This window comes from Oncorhynchus tshawytscha, linkage group LG21 (assembly GCF_018296145.1).
Source record: "Oncorhynchus tshawytscha isolate Ot180627B linkage group LG21, Otsh_v2.0, whole genome shotgun sequence".
In the NCBI taxonomy this organism is placed as follows: domain Eukaryota; kingdom Metazoa; phylum Chordata; class Actinopteri; order Salmoniformes; family Salmonidae; genus Oncorhynchus; species Oncorhynchus tshawytscha.
The window spans coordinates 18,601,230-18,618,837 of record NC_056449.1 but is presented as its reverse complement, the minus strand read 5'-3'; the positions used below and the strand labels follow the sequence as shown (position 1 = coordinate 18,618,837).

At 44.2% G+C, this 17,608-nt stretch overlaps 1 protein-coding gene across 5 annotated transcripts in view; it reads left to right on the top strand.

Annotated features, from left to right (window-relative positions):
- The window catches only part of fstl5 (follistatin-like 5), a 212,188-nt gene that overhangs the window by 154,071 nt on the left and 40,509 nt on the right, over positions 1-17,608 (top strand). For 3 of the 5 annotated variants that reach the window (XM_024383135.2, XM_024383134.2, XM_024383136.2), the window contains exons 8-11: positions 1,284-1,295; positions 3,816-3,936; positions 8,723-8,884; positions 12,488-12,622. In XM_024383135.2, coding sequence (XP_024238903.1) covers positions 1,284-1,295; positions 3,816-3,936; positions 8,723-8,884; positions 12,488-12,622 — 430 coding nt within the window. The remainder of the gene's footprint in view (positions 1-1,283; positions 1,296-3,815; positions 3,937-8,722; positions 8,885-12,487; positions 12,623-17,608) is intronic. The other 2 variants (XM_024383137.2, XM_024383138.2) reach the window with 1 other exon arrangement.

The following is a 17,608-nucleotide window of genomic DNA, read 5'->3' as shown; positions in this document are numbered from 1 at the left end:
AGTGGATTTTTTTTTTTGAATTTAAAAAAATAATTTAAATGACTAAATTATTGTCATTGAATAGGTATTCAGCTCCCTGCGTCAATACATGTTAGAAACACCTTTGGGAGCAATTACAGCATGAGTCTCAAATCTCTACGAATTTTACACAGCTGGATTGTGCAGTTTTTGACTTGAGATGGTTTGGGATGAGTTGGACCGCAGAGTGAAGGGAAAGCAGTCAACAAGTGCTCAGCATATGTGGGAACTCCTTCAAGACTATTGGAAAAGCATTCCAGGTGACTACCTCATGAAGCTGGTTGAGAGAATCCCAAGAGTGTGCAAAGCTGTCATCAAGGCAAAGGGTGGCTACTTTGAAGAATCTCAAATGTAAAATATATTTTTTATTTGTTTATCACTGTTTTTGGTTACTACATGATTCCATATGTGTTATTTCATAGTTGTGATGTCTTCACAATTATTCTACAATGTAGAAAATAGCAAAAATAATGTGTCCTAACTTTTGACTGGTACTGTATGTATGTACAGTATGTACACTGACCAAGTGTTTATGGGTATTGCGTTTTATCTCCCAGTGTACTGAGTGGGGTATAGCAGCTAGCATTTTAGGGCTCTATTCAAACAGATATGCTTTAGCCAACATCTGCATAGAGGTCGTTTTGATGGTGTCAGAGGGGGAACTGCGTTAGAGCTGTCCAATCCACAAGTGTCTCCCGGAACTATACCTTAAGCGGATATTGCCATTGGCGACATTACCACAGAATCAATCCCATGCAGCCTTGTTTACAAGTTGAACACTGGAGTGTGAGATGTAATATGCACCTCGATTAGGCTGATAGAAATCCTAATTATGTAGTTGAATATTTTTTTATTTGAGTGTCGTTATTTCTATATAGCCTACACTTTCTCGTTCTGAGTGGGGCGGCTGCAGCTTAGTAACAATGATCGCAAGAACAGCTGCTCACCGATTTGATGGCTCCAACGCAGTTCCACCTCCGACACCACCAAAACATCCGCTATGCGGGTGTCAGCTATCGCCTGTTAAGGCTTGATCTGATTGAATCTAGGCATGAACCTCATGTATATGTTGAGCTTTAAGACTTTTGTAACTCTGTCCTCTGTAAATAATTAATATCCATCAACTGATACAAAAAAATTATGAATCAATTAAGCTATATGATGTATAGTGTTACATGGTGGAAAGATAGGTGCTTTTGCCTGTTTTCGATGTTGCATTTCAACTAACATCCAAATATTTCGATTGTGTTCTTTCCCCCCAGCAGATTCCGACACAGGTAGGTTTTTATCAGAACTGAAATCACCACAGAATTGTCTACTATGTCATCCACAATAAAAAGGCCACAAAGCTAATGAATTCTGACATCACTCTGTGACGGATACACCAGACCTTGAAGTGGTCTGGAGGAGGGGTGGAGGAGGAGGAAGTAGGGGTGGAGGAGGAGTAGAGGGGTGGTGGAGGAATAGAGGGTTGAAAGAGGGGTGGGGGAGGGGTGTAGGAGGGGGAAGAATAGGTGGAGTAGGGGGAAGGAGAGGTGGAAGAGGGGGGTGGAGGGGGAAGAAGTGGAGGAGGACTCGAGGGGGAAGGAGGGGTGGAGGAGTGGAGAGGGAAGGAGGGGTGGTGGAGGGGGAAGGAGGAGTGGAGGAGGAGAGGAGGGGGATGAGGGGTGAAGGAGGAGAGGGATGGAGGGGTGAAGGAGGAGTGGAGGGGGAAGGTGGAGTGGAGGGGGAAGGTGGAGTGGAGGGGGAAGGTGGAGTGGAGGGGGAAGGCGGGGTGGAGGAGGGTGAAGGAGAAGTGGAGGAGTGGAGGGGGTAGGAGTGGAGGGGGAGGAGGGTGGAGGAGAAGGAAGGGGAGGTGGTAAAGGAGTGGAGGGGAAAGCATTGGTGGTGGAGGAGTGGAGAAGGAAGGTGGAGTGGGAACGAGGGGTAGAGGAGTGGTGGAGTGGGAACGAGGGGTAGAGGAGTGGTGGAGTGGGAATGAGGGGTAGAGGAGTGGTGGAGTGGGAACGAGGGGTAGAGGAGTGGGGGATTTGATCGCCTCCAGTGCTTCTCGTTCCACCCCTCCGAGTTTCATTTCTCCCCTCATTCATTTTTCATTTAAAAGGGTGACACAATATGCTCGTCGCCGAGGGGCCAAAACGCGCCATCAATTCCCCTCACACAGCGAAGGTCTGATGATCCGGTACAGCCTGGCCTCAGTATCCCACCCCTGAACACTGTTTATCTGATCATAGAGGTTGTACCTGACAAACATGGTGGCCCATGCCCATGCTTAATAGCAGTCTAGCAGGTGTATGTAAGCGAGGACATGTACTGACTCTGAGACCTGAACAATGCCATCAGACGTGATTGGAATTCTAATTGGATTATGACAAGAAACACTTAAAAGATTTGCTATCTTTCTTCAAGTCTGTCTGGGTTTTCAGCTGCGAAAGCTTCCTGATCAAATTAGAATGAATAGATGTTAATCAACGAACTGAACGAAGAAATACTCCCAGGGGAAATAGCAAATTACCTTGGAAAGTGTGAATGTTAGTAGGCGTCTAATGAGGAAGTTATTTTTAGTTATTTCTAGATGGTTGCACTACTTGAACACAGTGTATGGATTCATTAACTTTGGGGATTCTTTCGGTGTAATGGCTGCAATCATGACACAACATTCATTAAATTGGTTTTAGTTGCTCTTCGTGACCTTGGTAACCTCACAGATAAAGTTGCCTGTGCTTTTATACTGGAGAACATAGTGAAACTGTTTTTGTGGTGCATGCCTGTTCGCAAAATGGAACATCCTCTCATCTTGCTCATTTCAGTGATTACTCAAAATGGCACCTCAATGTAATTACTGACAGACTTGCTTTAACCTGAATTTCAGCCCTAAACCAAAGACTGATTATAGTTGTTCCCTAGTTAAAAATGTATTTTTTCGGGGCCTCCTGGGTGGCGCAGTGGTCTAGGGCACTGCATTGCAGCGCTAGCTGTGCCACCAGAGACCCTGGGTTTGCGCCCAGGCTCTGTCGCAGCCGGCCGTGACCGGGAGGTCCATGGGGCGACGCACAATTGGCCTAGTGTCGTCCGGGTTAGGGAGTGCTTGGCCGGTAGGGATATCCTTGTCTCATCACGCACCAGCGACTCCTGTGGCAGGCCGAGTGCAGTGCACGCTAACCAAGGTCGCCAGGTGCACGGTGTTTCCTCCGACACATTGGTCCGGCTGGCTTCCGGGTTGGATGCGCACTGTGTTAAGAAGCAGTGCGGCTTGGTTGGGTTGTGTTTCGGAGTACGCATGGCTTTCGACCTTCGTCTCTCCTGAGCCCATACGGGAGTTGTAGCGATGACACAAGATAATAATTACTAACAATTGGATACCACGAAATTGGGGGTAAAACATATATATATATATATATTTTTTTTTTCAAATAAGATAATACATATAAATGTTAAAGTGTCATTAAGGACCAAGGATTGATTTGTTTTGCATACAAAAAACAATAATTGGAAGATAATTCTTGACAAGCGAACAAATGCTTGTCTTTGACTGAAACGGATAGAAATGTGTGTCACGGTGTGTCTTTATTGATCTCCTTGTCCAAGTTATTTTACTGCTTTACAAAAGATCCAATAACACATCCATTTTCTCTGCTGCAACACCCACAGCCATATTGCCTAAGCACATTGTGCACATTCACAAAACATTCTGATCCGAGCACCCATAGTTATTCATGATGGTGTGAATTACATTTTGAACCCATGAGTTTTTGTCTGACACAGTCATTGTGGCATTCCTCTTTCTTCTCCTGCAGGATTTCGGAGATGATGGCTCATTGTATGTCACCAAGGTGACCACCACCCATATGGGGAACTACAGCTGCCATGCCGACGGGTACGAGCAGCTCTCGCAGACGCACATGCTTCAGGTGAACGGTAAGCAGCCACTGCCGCTCTGCGGGAACAGAATGGTCACTCTCACACTTCCTGTCTCTACTGAGTCAAACCCAAAGTATTTTCGCTGCCAAATGCTGCTAAATCCCACCTGAGGGTGCACCCGGCTACACTGACAGGCCACCGTCAGTATAGAGACAGGCGAGCTGAAATGCTCTGCTCTGCTTACAGAGCTTGGGAACGCAACATTAGATTGTTGAGAGTGTTGTTTTGATTGATAAATCTGTCAGAGTGATCAAACCTCTTTCCTATCTTTCAGGATTATCAATCAGTCAGGTTTAGCCAATCAAATACACCTTAGTTGTGTGGAAACGCTGTCAAGTGCTACTGTAGTTTTGAATCGAGTTTCTTTCTAATTGGAAAGGAAACCATGTCTTGTCGATGCCATTTTCATATTAGAGACATGAGTTTAGGCACGCAGAAAAATATGACGTTTGCTGCTGTCTAAATACACTCACTGCCGGCGAATTTCGTTTGACCTTCAGTTGCAAAGAGACAGTTTCCATTAATGATGACTTTAAAGCACATATTGTTGAAGTCGGAAGTTTACATACACTTAGGTTGGAGTCATTAAACTCATTTTTCAACCACTCCACAAAATTCTTGTTAACAAACTATAGTTTTGGCAAGTCGATTAGGATATACACTTTGTGTATGACACAAGTATTTCACTTATAATTCACTGCATCACATTTCCAGTGGGTTAGAAGTTTACATACACTAAGTTGACTGTGCCTTTAAACAGCTTGGAAAATTCCATAAAACAATGTCATGGATTTAGAAGCTTCTGATAGGCTAATTGATATCAATAGGGTCAATTTGAAGTGTATCTGTGGATGTATTTCAAGGCTAACCTTCAAACTCAGTGCCTCTTTGCTTGACATCATGGCAAAATCAAAAGAAATCAGCCAAGACCTCGGAAAAACAATTGTTGACCTCCACAAGTCTGGTTCATCCTTGGGAGCAAATTCCAAATGCCTGAAGGTACCATGTCTGTACAAACAATAGTACGCAAGTATAAACACCATGGGACCACACAGCCGTCATACTGCTCAGGAAGAAGATGTGTTCTGTCTCCTAGCGATGAACGCACTTTGGTGCGAAAAGTCAATCCCAGAACAACAGCAAAGGACCTTGTGAAGATGCTGGAGGAAACAGGTACAAAAGTATCTATATCCACTTTAAAAACGAGTTCTATATCAACATAACCTGAAAGGCCACTCAGCAAGGAAGAAGCCACTGCTCCAAAACCGCCATAAAAAAGCCAGACTATGGTTTGCAACTGCACATGGGGAGAAAGATCATAGTTTTTTTGAGAAATTTCCTCTGTTCTGATTAAACAAAAATAAAACTGTTTGTCCATAATGACCATCATTATGTTTGGAGGAAAAGGGGGGACGCTTGCAAGCCGAAGAACAAAATCCAAACCGTGAAGCACGGGGGTGGCAGCATCATGTTGTGGGGTGCTTTGCTGCAGGAGGGACTGGTGCACATCACAAAATAGATGGCATCATGAGGTAGGAAAATGATGTGGATGTATTGAAGCACCATCTCAAGACATCAGTCAGGAAGTTAAAGCTTGGTCGCAAATGGGTCTTCCAAAAGGACAATGACCCCAAGCATACTTCCAAAGTTGTGTCAAAAGTGGCCATCACAAAGCCCTTACCTCAATACTATAGAAAATGTGTGGGCAGAACTGAAAAAGTGTGTGCAAACAAGGAGGCCTACAAACCCGACTCAATTACACCAGCTCTGTCGGGAGGAATGGGACAACATTCACCCAACTTATTGTGGGAATCTTGTGGAAGACTACCCGAAACGTTTGACCCAAGATATACAATTTAACGGCAATGCTACCAAATACTAATTGAGTGTATGTAAACTTCTGACCCACTGGGAATGTGGTGAAAGAAATAAAAGCTGAAATAAATCATTCTCTCTGCTATTATTCTGAGATTTCACATTCTTAAATAAAATGGTGATCCTAACTGACCTAAAACAGGGAATTTTTACTGGGATTAAATGTCAGGAATTGTGAAAAACTGAGTTTAAAGTTTGTATTTGAGTTTGTATTCGGCTAAGGTGTATGAAATCTTCCGACTTCAACTGTATCACTCACAGTATAGTTAATGGTAATGTCTCACTTTAATTGGTCAAATTTGTTTTTGCCTGGCCCAGGGAAATGCTGCCTGGCAATTGATTTCGGAAATGGATGGGGGGAAAGTCCGTTTTTTGTGTGAACAGCCAATGGTGTTCACTGATGGGCTTTCACTCAATTATGTGCCACAACATCCCCCTTTAACTGGTAATACGTACTTTGATAACCACTGCTTTATATTGTATAGAAATGCATTATAATATATAAAAGGGAGGGAGAATATAAAGTTGGAAAACTTTAGCTGTAAGCAATGCATTCATCATGGTCGAATGCTTATGATCCATAACGGTAATGCAAAACAACTGCTTTCAGCCAGATTACTCAACCAAATCTTCCCTCTTCAGGCTTTCTACATATTATTCCATTGATTAGTATCACAGGATTTACAGGCAAGTTAATAAAGCAGCACTGAGGAATTGCGGTGCCAATTAGTGAAATAAGCCACATGAACATTACTCTTGTGCCCGGGATGTTCATGGTCTAACTTGTATACGTATTCACAAAGAATCCCTCGATTTGATAAAGTCATCTTTCACATTCGTGTTCACCATTGTCTCTAGGGCTGTGGGGCATCCGTGTCTGGTTCCCGCTCTCTGGTGTTTGGAACCCTCTATGGGTGGCTCAGAGCTAGCGGTGAGAACAGGCCTGCTGAAAGAGTAATCACTTCTCAGAGATGAGTCTGGGCCAAGAAAAAAGCTTTCTCCATGGTGGGTGGTCAGAGAACTTTGTGGGCACCTACAATGGGGCTTGATACTTGAGATGCAACACATAGAGAGGACAGAGGTCTCAAAGGGGCTAAGAGTCAATCTGAAACCATCCTCGAGCATGATGGCAAGGCTGTCCCCCTGAACGGCTGTGTGTGTGTTTGTGGGAGAGGTGTGTTTGTGTGTCTGTTTGTGATGCGTGAATGTGTGTGTGCCTATGTGTGAGTGTGACACAAACACTTCCTTTGCAACCAACCAGTGCAGAGGGGAGGCTTGCTGTGTGATAGACAGCAGGGGATATTTATGATGGTGCTATGTCCCATCGTCCTATAACTATGTCTCTTGTCTCTCCTAGGCAGACATCAGGCTCCAATCCTGTCGGAATCTAGATTTGAGTGGAAAAATCTTACTGACTATATTTCCTTTCAATTCGTGCCTGTCTGGGGCTAAAGGAAATGGTGATTCGAACAGGAGCAAAAAGTGTGTTTACAAATGCATGCACAGCGGAAAGATTTTTGGGAGGAGGGGGAGGAGCACCAAAGAGGAATATTTGTGAAATGTTTTACTTTCATGAAAAATAAGAAATGAATAGAGAAATACATGTATGTTTTAATAAGACCTTAGGGTCTCTTATACAAGGCATGCTGACTGTAGAATATCCATTGGCAGTAGAACAGTGCAGTTTAAAGGTCTTCCCTGTCTAAAGACAGCATGACCTCTTAAATGGTCTCCTAATTACTTGCTATCAGTGTAACCGGTGGGAATTGAACCGAGGTCCCAGTTCAATCAAGTTTTGAATCACCTCCTATACCTGAACAAATTACATACTTGCTTGCATAGCATACACCTACAAAAGTAACTTTTTATGATGCTTGATATATAAAGTCAAACAATATTTTAAACTCAATGTTAGTTAGCTCTGTCAGCTGACTACCTTTACCTAACACCTAACATGGCTCGTTACCGTTGGCATTCCTGTTGGCATATTTGGCATTCCTGGATGGCCTTCCTTCAAGCTGAGGCAGGTTGTTGGCACTAGGTTCTAGGAACCAGAATGCTACTGGAAAGCAGATGGCCATGGGACCAAACCACCCTGTAGTCTCACACTCACCTGGCTGGCCAAAGACTTCCTCTCTCCAATCAAGCCAACAGGAAGTATTCTCTGCATCCAGTGGCCCTCCTCTTCTCTTTCCAATGACAGCCTGCCAGGGTAGCACTCTACTCTGCAGCCTTGGTGTTACTGCTCTTTTGGATGTCTATTTTTAATGGAATTACTGGCATTTCTGTCAAACACAGTTTTACCAAACAAGTGTTATAGAAATCTGTTATTTCTTTCAGCTCCTTCTCCTCCATCCCCTTGCCTGAGGTTTTGACTGGATAACACATCCACAAAGGAGCTATATCGTAAAAATGTATGAAAAAATAATTGAAGGTTACGATAAGGCATAAGGTTAGCAGTGTGATTAAGGTTATGGTTAGGTGTAGGGTCAGGGTTAGGGTTAGATTTAAAATCAGAAGTTAGATTGTAGAAATGGGCAGTGTTTATTACTTTGTGGCTGTGTTAACAAGTGACGAACCTTGCCTGACAAAATGTTGCACAGAATCAATGGCCAGCCCCACCGAGGTTCTCTATTTTATTGATCTAGATTTGTTTGGTTTGCGCGGTTCTCGCTGAGCACACCAATGTTTTTAACGGCATTCAATGTATGCTGGAAATGCACTTGATCCTATTGATAGTATGTTAATGCAGAGTGAGAAGTTAAATGGACTTGGCAGACACTCTAAAAGAAAACTTCTCATCCAATAAGGCTGCCTCGATCCTCAAAAGCCCTTTCAATTTTAATGGAGTATGTGGGCCTGCATTTATCTCCTCTCTTTTATTCTCTTCCCTCTTCCCACAATGCAGTTCCTCCCGTCATCCGAGTCTACCCAGAGAGCCAGGCCCGGGAGCCAGGGGTGACGGCCAGTCTCCGGTGCCATGCTGAGGGTATCCCTAACCCACAACTGGCATGGCTGAAGAATGGCATGGACATCGCTACCAAGCTGTCTAAGCAGCTCACCCTGCAAGGTGGGTACAATCTAGTTTCTGGGGGGAAGTGGGTTATCAGATCTAGCTGGCATACATCTGAGTAGTGTTCAGTAGGGCACACTGAAGCAAAATGTTTTGCAACCAAAATGGAAGATCTGTGTAATTACATTACTGATGGCGCCGGAGGATAGGGCTGCTGTCTTATCGGCTCACAACCAATCATGCTAATTTGTTTGTTTTTTCGCGTTGTTCGTAACTTGTTTTGTACATAATGTTGCTGCTACCGGCTTTTATGACCGAAAAGAGCTTCTGGACATCAACTGGGATTATTCACCTAAAATTGGACGAGGAGTTCTTCTTCAATGAGTCTGACGCGAGGGATATACTGCAGACACTTGACCAGGTCTGATCCCCGTGATTTCCTGGAGAAGGAAACAGAGATTGAGGCAAAAGATCAGGGTGCCTTGGGAGGATCAGGCGACGAGTGCCTAATCTGCTCTTGCCTTCCATTCTGCTAGCTAACTTTCAATCGCTGGAAAATGAATGGGACAAACTGAAAGTACATATATCCTACCAACAGGACATTTAAAAACTGTATTATCTTAAGTTTTACCGAATCGCGGCTGAACAACGACATTAAGAACATACAGCTGGCGGGTTATACACTCTATCGGCAAGACAGAACAGCAGTTCCTGGTAAGATACTGGCGGGGGCCTATGCATTTATGTAAACAACAGCTGGTGCAGAATATCTAAGGAAGTCTCAAGCTATCGCTCGCCTGCGGTAGAGTATCTCATGATAAGCTGTAGACCACACTGTCTACCGAGAGAGTTTCCATCTGTATTTTTTGTAGCTGTCTACATTCCATCACAGAGCAAGGTTGGCACTAAATGAGCCATAAGCAAACAGGAAAACGCTCATCCAGAAGTGGCACTCCTAGTGGCCGATGACTTTAATGCAGGAAAACATAAATCAGTTTTACCTAATATCTATCAGCATGTTAAATGTGCAACCAGAGGGAAAAAAATTCTCGACCACCTTTACTCCACACACAGAGATGCGTACAAAGCTCTCCCTCGCCCTCCATTTGGCAAATCTGACCATAACTCTATCCTCCTGATTCCTGTTTACAAGCAAAAAGTAAGGCAGGAAGCACCAATCACTCAGTCTATAAAAAAGTGGTCAGATGAAGCAGATGCTAAACTAATGTTTGGCAAGCACAGACTGGAATATGTTCCTGGATTCTTCCAATGGCATTGAGGACTACACCACATCAGTCACTGGCTTTATCAATAAGTGCATTGAGGACGTCGTCACCACAGTGACTGTACGTACATACCCCAACCAGAATCCATGGATTACAGGCAACATTCACACTGAGCTAAAAGGTAGAGCTGCCACTTTCATGGAGCGGGACTCTAACATGGAAGCTTACAAGAAATCCCGCTATGCCCTCCGACGAACCATCAAACAGGCAAAGCGTCAATACAGGACTAAGATCGAATCGTACTACAGCAGCTCCAACACTCTTTGGCTGTGGCAGGGCTTGAAAACTATTACAGACTACAAAAGGAAGCACAGCCGAGAGCTGCCAAGTGACATGAGCCTACCAGATGAACTAAATAACTTCTATGCTCGCTTCGAGGCAAGTAACACTGAAACATGCATGAGAGCATCAGCTGTTCTGGATGACTGTGTGATCACACCCTCTGCAGCCGATGTGAGTAAGACCTTTAAACAAGTCAACATTCACTAGGCCGCTGGGCCAGATGGATTACCAGGATGTATACTCCGAGCATGCACTGACCAGCTGGCAAGTGTCTTCACTGACATTTTCAACCTGTCCCTGTCTGAGTCTGAAATACCAACATTTTTCAAGCAGACCACCATAGTCCCTGTGCCAAAGAACACTAAGGTAACCTGCCTAAATGACTACCGACCCGTAGCACTCACGTCTGTAGCCATGAAATGCTTTGAAAGGCTGGTCATGGCTCACATCAACACCATTATCCCAGAAACCCTAGACCCCCTCCAATTTGCATACCGCACCAACAGATCCACAGATGGTGCAATCTCTGCACTCCACACTGCCCTTTCCCACCTGGACAAAAGGAACACCTATGTGAGAATACTATTCATTGACTATAGCTCAGCGTTCAACACCATAGTGCCCTCAAAGCTAAGGACCCTGGGACTTAACATCTCCCTCTGCAACTGGATCCTAGACTTTCTGATGGGCCGCCCCCAGGTGGTAAGTGTAGGTAACAACACATCCACCAAGCTGATCCTCAACACGGGGGCCCCTCGGGTGCGTGCTCAGTCCCCTCCTTTTCAAGTTCCTTGGCGTCCACATCACCAACAAACTAACATGGTCCAAACACACCAAGACAGTCGTGAAGAAGGCACAACAAAACCTATTCCCCCTTAGGAGATTGAAAAGATTTGGCATGGGTCCCCAGATCTTCAAAAGGTTTTACAGCTGCACGATCGAGAGCATGCTGATGGGTTGCATCACTTCCTGGTATGGCAACTGCTCAGCCTCCGACCGCAAGGCACTACAGAGGGTAGAGCGTATGGCCCAGTACATCACCGGGGCCAAGCTCCTGCCATCCAGAACCTCTATACCAGGCGGTGTCAGAGGAAGGCCCTAAAAATAGTCAAAGACTCCAGCCACCCTAGTCATAGACTGTTCTCTCTTGTACTGCACGGCAAGCGGTACCGGAGCGCCAAGTCTAGGTCCAGGAAGCTTCTAAACAGCTTCTACCCTCAAGCCATAAGACTCCTGAACAGCTAATCTAATGGCTACCCAGACAATTTGCACCCCCCCCCCCTACACACAGTGCTGCTACTCTCTGTTATTATCTATGCATAGCCACTTTAATAACCCTACCTGCATGTACATAATTACCTCAATTACCTCGACACTGGTGCCCCCACACATTGACACATTGACTGTGTACTGGTACCGCCTGTATATATCCCCGCTATTGTTATTTACTGCTGCTCTTTAATTTTATGTTTTTCTTATCTGTTACTTTTTTGGGGGAGGGGGTGATTTCTTAAAACTGCATTGTTGGTTAAGGGCTTGCAAGTAAGCATTTCACGATAAGGTATTCGGCGCATGTGACAAATAAAATTAGATTTGAATTATTGAACAGCTGTTACCACTCTGTTTCACTCCATTTCAAAGCTTTTTCCACCTACTGAACAAAACCCTGGTTTAGTATACTGGATATACCTCATGTCTTTTCCTAGTGCTTTCTTCCGCATGAATGACAGGTCCAGTGTTCAACCAACCCCTGAATCAGTTCTCAGTGGTGTCATACCTAAATCATTCCCCAGATGTGCAGACACCCTAGCGTTAGCGACAACTAGATCAACTCAATACACAATGACTCCTACTGCATGGGACAACTCTTAAAAGTCTCTCATTTTGACTTCTTGCAATTCTGTTAAAACCCCTCACTGTCCTGTCTCCTATCTTATTAGACTCAGTTATGTAGGGGTGACTTTGATCAAAATTGCCAGGCGTCGCTGAGAGAGGAACTGCAAATGGTATTTTATTTGTCTGTGTCACACTTACTGACAATATGTGTATGTGCCTGCGTGTGTGTCTGTCTGTGTGTGTGTGTGTCAACCAGCTAACGGAAGCGAGGTGCACATCAGCAACGTCCACTTCGAGGACACGGGGGCATACAGCTGCATTGCCAAAAACGACGCCGGGGTGGACGAGGACATCTCATCTCTGTTTGTGGAGGACTCAGCGCGCAAGACCCGTATGTCATGATGTCTACTTTGTCCCTCTGTCTGTCTGTGTGTCCTTTCCTGGGGATAATGGAGACACGCAGCTCAAAACACTAAATAATTAATCCAGTCTCTTAATAGTTTATAACCTCCGAAGTAATAATAGAACTTATGCTAGAGAAATAACAGAGATAGCTACATTCTGTATTATCTAGTGCTCAGGTGGTTAGGCTACAGAGACCAATGGGACCTCTTCTAGTACAATGTTAATGGTCGTGTTGTGTAGAATCCTTAAGTTTATTTCCAACTCAGAATTTTCTTTAATTGAAATGAATACAGCTTTAGGAGGAATTGTATGGTGGCCCTAAGGGACAACATAGAGTTATGATACAAATACGTGCTCAGATCAGACACAGTCCCATTCATTGACTCTGTCATTATTCTTGGCCTTTCCAAAATATCAAAATCAGTTTTTTATTTTCAACCAATGATTGTGACCACGTTGTCGCTAATTCTCTCCTCTCCTAATAATGGCACAAAAAAGCAAACACTGCAACTCTTACTTTCAAGTCACTCACATGTCCCCTTCGATGATACAATAGGTTTAGCTGCTGTCCCAGTGGCAGTGATACACTCCAAACGTGCCGTCACACATCACAGAATCAAACTCTCTGGGGTCAGAAGTCAGTCAGTTGCCTCCTTTGAAGTTTTGAAGCCACCGAGTGTGATGAAACTGCTAGGGGGTTGAAACACACACTGGCAACCATTTTGGATCATCCCCAACCCAGAGAACATACTTACTCTCTGGGGTCAGAAGTCAATCAGTTGCCTCATTTGAAACTTTGAAGCCACTGTGTAGGATGAAATTGCTGAGGGGGTTGGCATGTTGGTGACCATTTTACATCCACAACCCATAGTCAACAACAAAGAGATAGCACGGAGCATTTTGAAATAGTCCACCATTATATTAGAAGGAAAAACAAATAATGAAATGGATAGGGCGCACAGTTCACCTACCCAGCAGCACTCCCGAATGCATGTTTGACCTAGTCTGGTCTCTCCTTATTACCCCAGTGGAGTGCCTGCTTGGCTTTCTTGGGTTGCATCTCTAGCCCCGAGGCTATGCTAGCGCTCTGAGTTAGTGTGTAAGCTGAAGCTCGGCTGTGGATGCATCCCTCCACTCTCTCTTATGAGAGAGAGAGAGAGAGAGAGAGAGAGAGAGAGAGAGAGAGAGAGAGAGAGAGAGAATCTCAAATAGGCTGGTAATGTCAACTAGTATTCTATGTTTTGTTAACCTGAATTCAATGTATAATATCACTGTAGCCAGTAGCCTTACAATATACAGTAGCCTTACAGTTGGAAATTGAACACCACTATGTTAATGACACCTTTGAGTTATTTACTGACATACTGTAGCCTACTTTCTCATACCCATATTTTAACATCCACTTGTGAAAGAGACTTGTGATCAGCTGACACGTGTGATATGGTCTGTGTGAAATGCCCTCCATATAACCAGGGTAACTAGTGTCCCTAGGCTGGCAGACTTTAACCTTAGAAAACCTATTCCTAGATATCTGCCCATTCTCTCTTTCCTGCCTCCCTCTCCTCCCACAATCCCTCTCTCCGATTGGATAACTGTCTGCTGTGCCTCAGTAGATGTCGGCCCCCCAATGACCTCCCATCTGGGAACGAAACAACGAAACAACGATTCAAACTCATCCCCAATGTAGTCTACCAGCATTTGTTAGAGCTTGGTCCCCTTCATATCATCCATTCCATTTTTAGGTAGATGTGGTGTCATTCCACATCTTATATTTTATTTTCTCCTGTCCACTATTTCCAATTTGTGAGTTATCACTTGCAAATGGCTCATTCGGCTACATAAATGGTTCATACATCAGATATCTAGTTTATAGAAATAAATGTGATATCTTGACAGCCTTATTCAACATAGTGTTGATAGATTGCTGAAGTGGTCACCGTAATAGTAAGCAGCAGATGAGGTGAGAGACATGATAGTCTGAGCGAAAAGTGAACACCACTCAGCAGATTCACCCAGAGCTCGTTCAAAGTCAAAAACCTGTTTCTCGCCACCACGTTAAAGTTAATTGTTTTCTTGACGTCGTTGGTGCGCTTCATCGCCTTCGAATAAATGAGCAGACTATATTCAGAGTGGTCTTTAGTCAACTGTCACCCGTGGTGGAGCGCAATTAATCTGACAGGAATCGCTGTTAAACTGGCAAGAATATCTGCCCTTCACTTCAAAATGGGTCTGTCTGTCTGGTTGTGGGTCTGGCTGTGGGTCAGTCTGGCTGGCTGTGGGACTGTCTGTCTGGTTGTGGGTCTGGCTGTGGGTCTGTCTGACTGGCTGTGGGTCTGTCTGTCTGTCTGTCTGTCTGTCTGTCTGTCTGTCTGTCTGTCTGTCTGTCTGTCTGTCTGTCTGTCTGTCTGTCTGTCCAGGTCTTTTGATGACAATGACCTTCATATCCCCTGGGCTAGGGCTAGCAGCCATTTATCTTTTATTCATTCGGCCGTTTCTGAGGAAGGCAGCTTTTTTGTCACCAAGGCTTGTCAAAAATAAGGCAATTTCATGATGTGCGGCGCTTGGCGGTCAAATGGTGCACAGTCACACACTGTAACAGGTGATGCCACAGTCCTGGAGAGGCTGTGTCTATGAAGGCTCCAGCTTTGGGATGACTGTCTGTCACTGAATGTGTTACGCCACTTTTGAGAACACTTGTCTAAAGTAACTCTGTCTGGCTGTGGGTCTGTCTGTCTGGATGTGAGTCTGTCTCGCTGGCTGTGGGACTGTCTGTCTGGCTGTGGGTCTGTCTCTCTGGCTGTGGGTCTATCTGCAGGTGCTCCATTGTGAAGCATTTGTAAGGCCTTTGTATGGCATCTTTGAGCTTGTGTCATGCATGTATGGTGCATTATTGTGAAGTGTTTACAACAGTATTTGGGTCCAGGAAACCCATAGTGAGTGCAGACTTTTGTTATAGCCCAGCACTAACACCTAATTCAACACATTATCGAGCCCTTAGTTGAATCAGCCTTAAGCCCAAATCAAACGGAAAGCTTTTTTTTTAACTCGCTTGAACGAGTGTGTACACACTGGAATTAGAATGCACAGATGTGAACGAGCGTGTACACACTGGAATTAGAATGCAGAGATGTGAACGAGCGTGTACACACTGGAATTAGAATGCAGAGATGTGAACGAGTGTGTACACACTGGAATTAGAATGCAGAGATGTGAACGAGCGTGTACACACTGGAATTAGAATGCACAGATGTGAATGAGCGTGTACACACTGGAATTAGAATGCACAGATGTGAACGAGCGTGTACACACTGGAATTAGAATGCAGAGATGTGAACGAGCGTGTACACACTGGAATTAGAATGCACAGATGTGAACGAGCGTGTACACACTGGAATTAGAATGCAGAGATGTGAACGAGCGTGTACACACTGGAATTAGAATGCACAGATGTGAACGAGCGTGTACACACTGGAATTAGAATGCAGAGATGTGAACGAAAGAAAACAGATGGGCTCCAGAGTCAACGGTGTCTATGGCGTCATAGCGCATCAAATTAGAAAGCAAGTCTATTTTTCTCGTGTCTACGCAGAGCAATGCTGGTAAAATAAGAAGATAAATTGCTTGGGTCATTTGTAGAAAAGGAATTAGAGGAATTGTTACGATCTTCCCTATGCTAAGTAGACTACGCTACGCAGTGTAAATAAATAGATGCTCTCTACTCTCACATTTATTTTCTGGGGTGATTTTGGCTTTATAGGGTATTTTGAATGGGAGAACCACAGTTTTATTTTACGGCCCAGCACTAACTTGCCAATTTCAATGAATCATTAAGTTAAATCAGCCTCAAAGGACATTGCTAATGACTGTATTGTAAGGCCAGTGTGTGGCATTATGACAACTCAGTGAAGGCTGTCACTTTTCTCCCAGACGTAAATACACTGAGTGTACAAAACATTAAGAACATGTAGGGTAGGGTATAGAGGTATGGTTCCCCAACTGGCGACCCACAGGCCACATTTAATTTGGCCCGGCCAAGCTTTCTTAAAAATAGTTATACAGTACCAGTCAAAAGTTTGGACACCTACTCATTCAAGGGTTTTTCTTAATGTTTTACTATTTTCTACATTGTAGATTAATAGTGAAGACATCAAAACTATGAAATAACACATATGGAATCATGTAGTAACCAAAAAGTGTTAAACAAATCAAAATATATATTATATTTTAGATTCTTCAAAGTAGCCACCCTTTGCCTTGATGACAGCTTTGCACACTCTTTTCATTCTCTCAACCAGCTTCATGAGGAATGCTTTTCCAACAGTCTTGAAGGAGTTTCCACATATGTTGAGCACTTGTTGGCTGCTTTTCCTTCTCTCTGCGGTCCAACACATCCCAAACCATCTCCATTTGGTTGAGGTCGGATGATTGTGGAGGCCAGGTCATCTAATGCAGCACTCCATCACTATCCTTCTTGGTCAAATAGCCCTTACATAGCCTGGAGGTGTGTTGGGTCACTGTCCTGTTGAAAAACAAAAGATAGTCCCACTAAGCGCAAACCAGATGGGATGGTGTATCGCCGCAGAATGCTGTGGTAGCCATGCTGGTGAAGTGTGCCTTAAATTCTAAATAAATCACTGACAATGTCACCAGCAAAGCACTCCCACACCATCACACCTGCTTTATGGTTCACAGTGGGAACCACACATGCGGAGATCATCCGTTCAGCTACTCTGCATTTCATAAAGACACGGCGGTAGTAACCAAAAATCTAAAGTTTTGACTCATCAGACCAAAGGACAGATTTCCACCAGTCTTTATGTCCATTGCTTTTGAACTCTTTGAAGCAATTTCTGAGGCTGGTAACTCTAATGAACATAATGAACGTATCCTCTGCGGCAGAGGTAACTCCCATGGCAGTCCTCATGAGAGCCAGTTTCATCATAGGGCTTGATGGTTTTTACGACTGCACTTG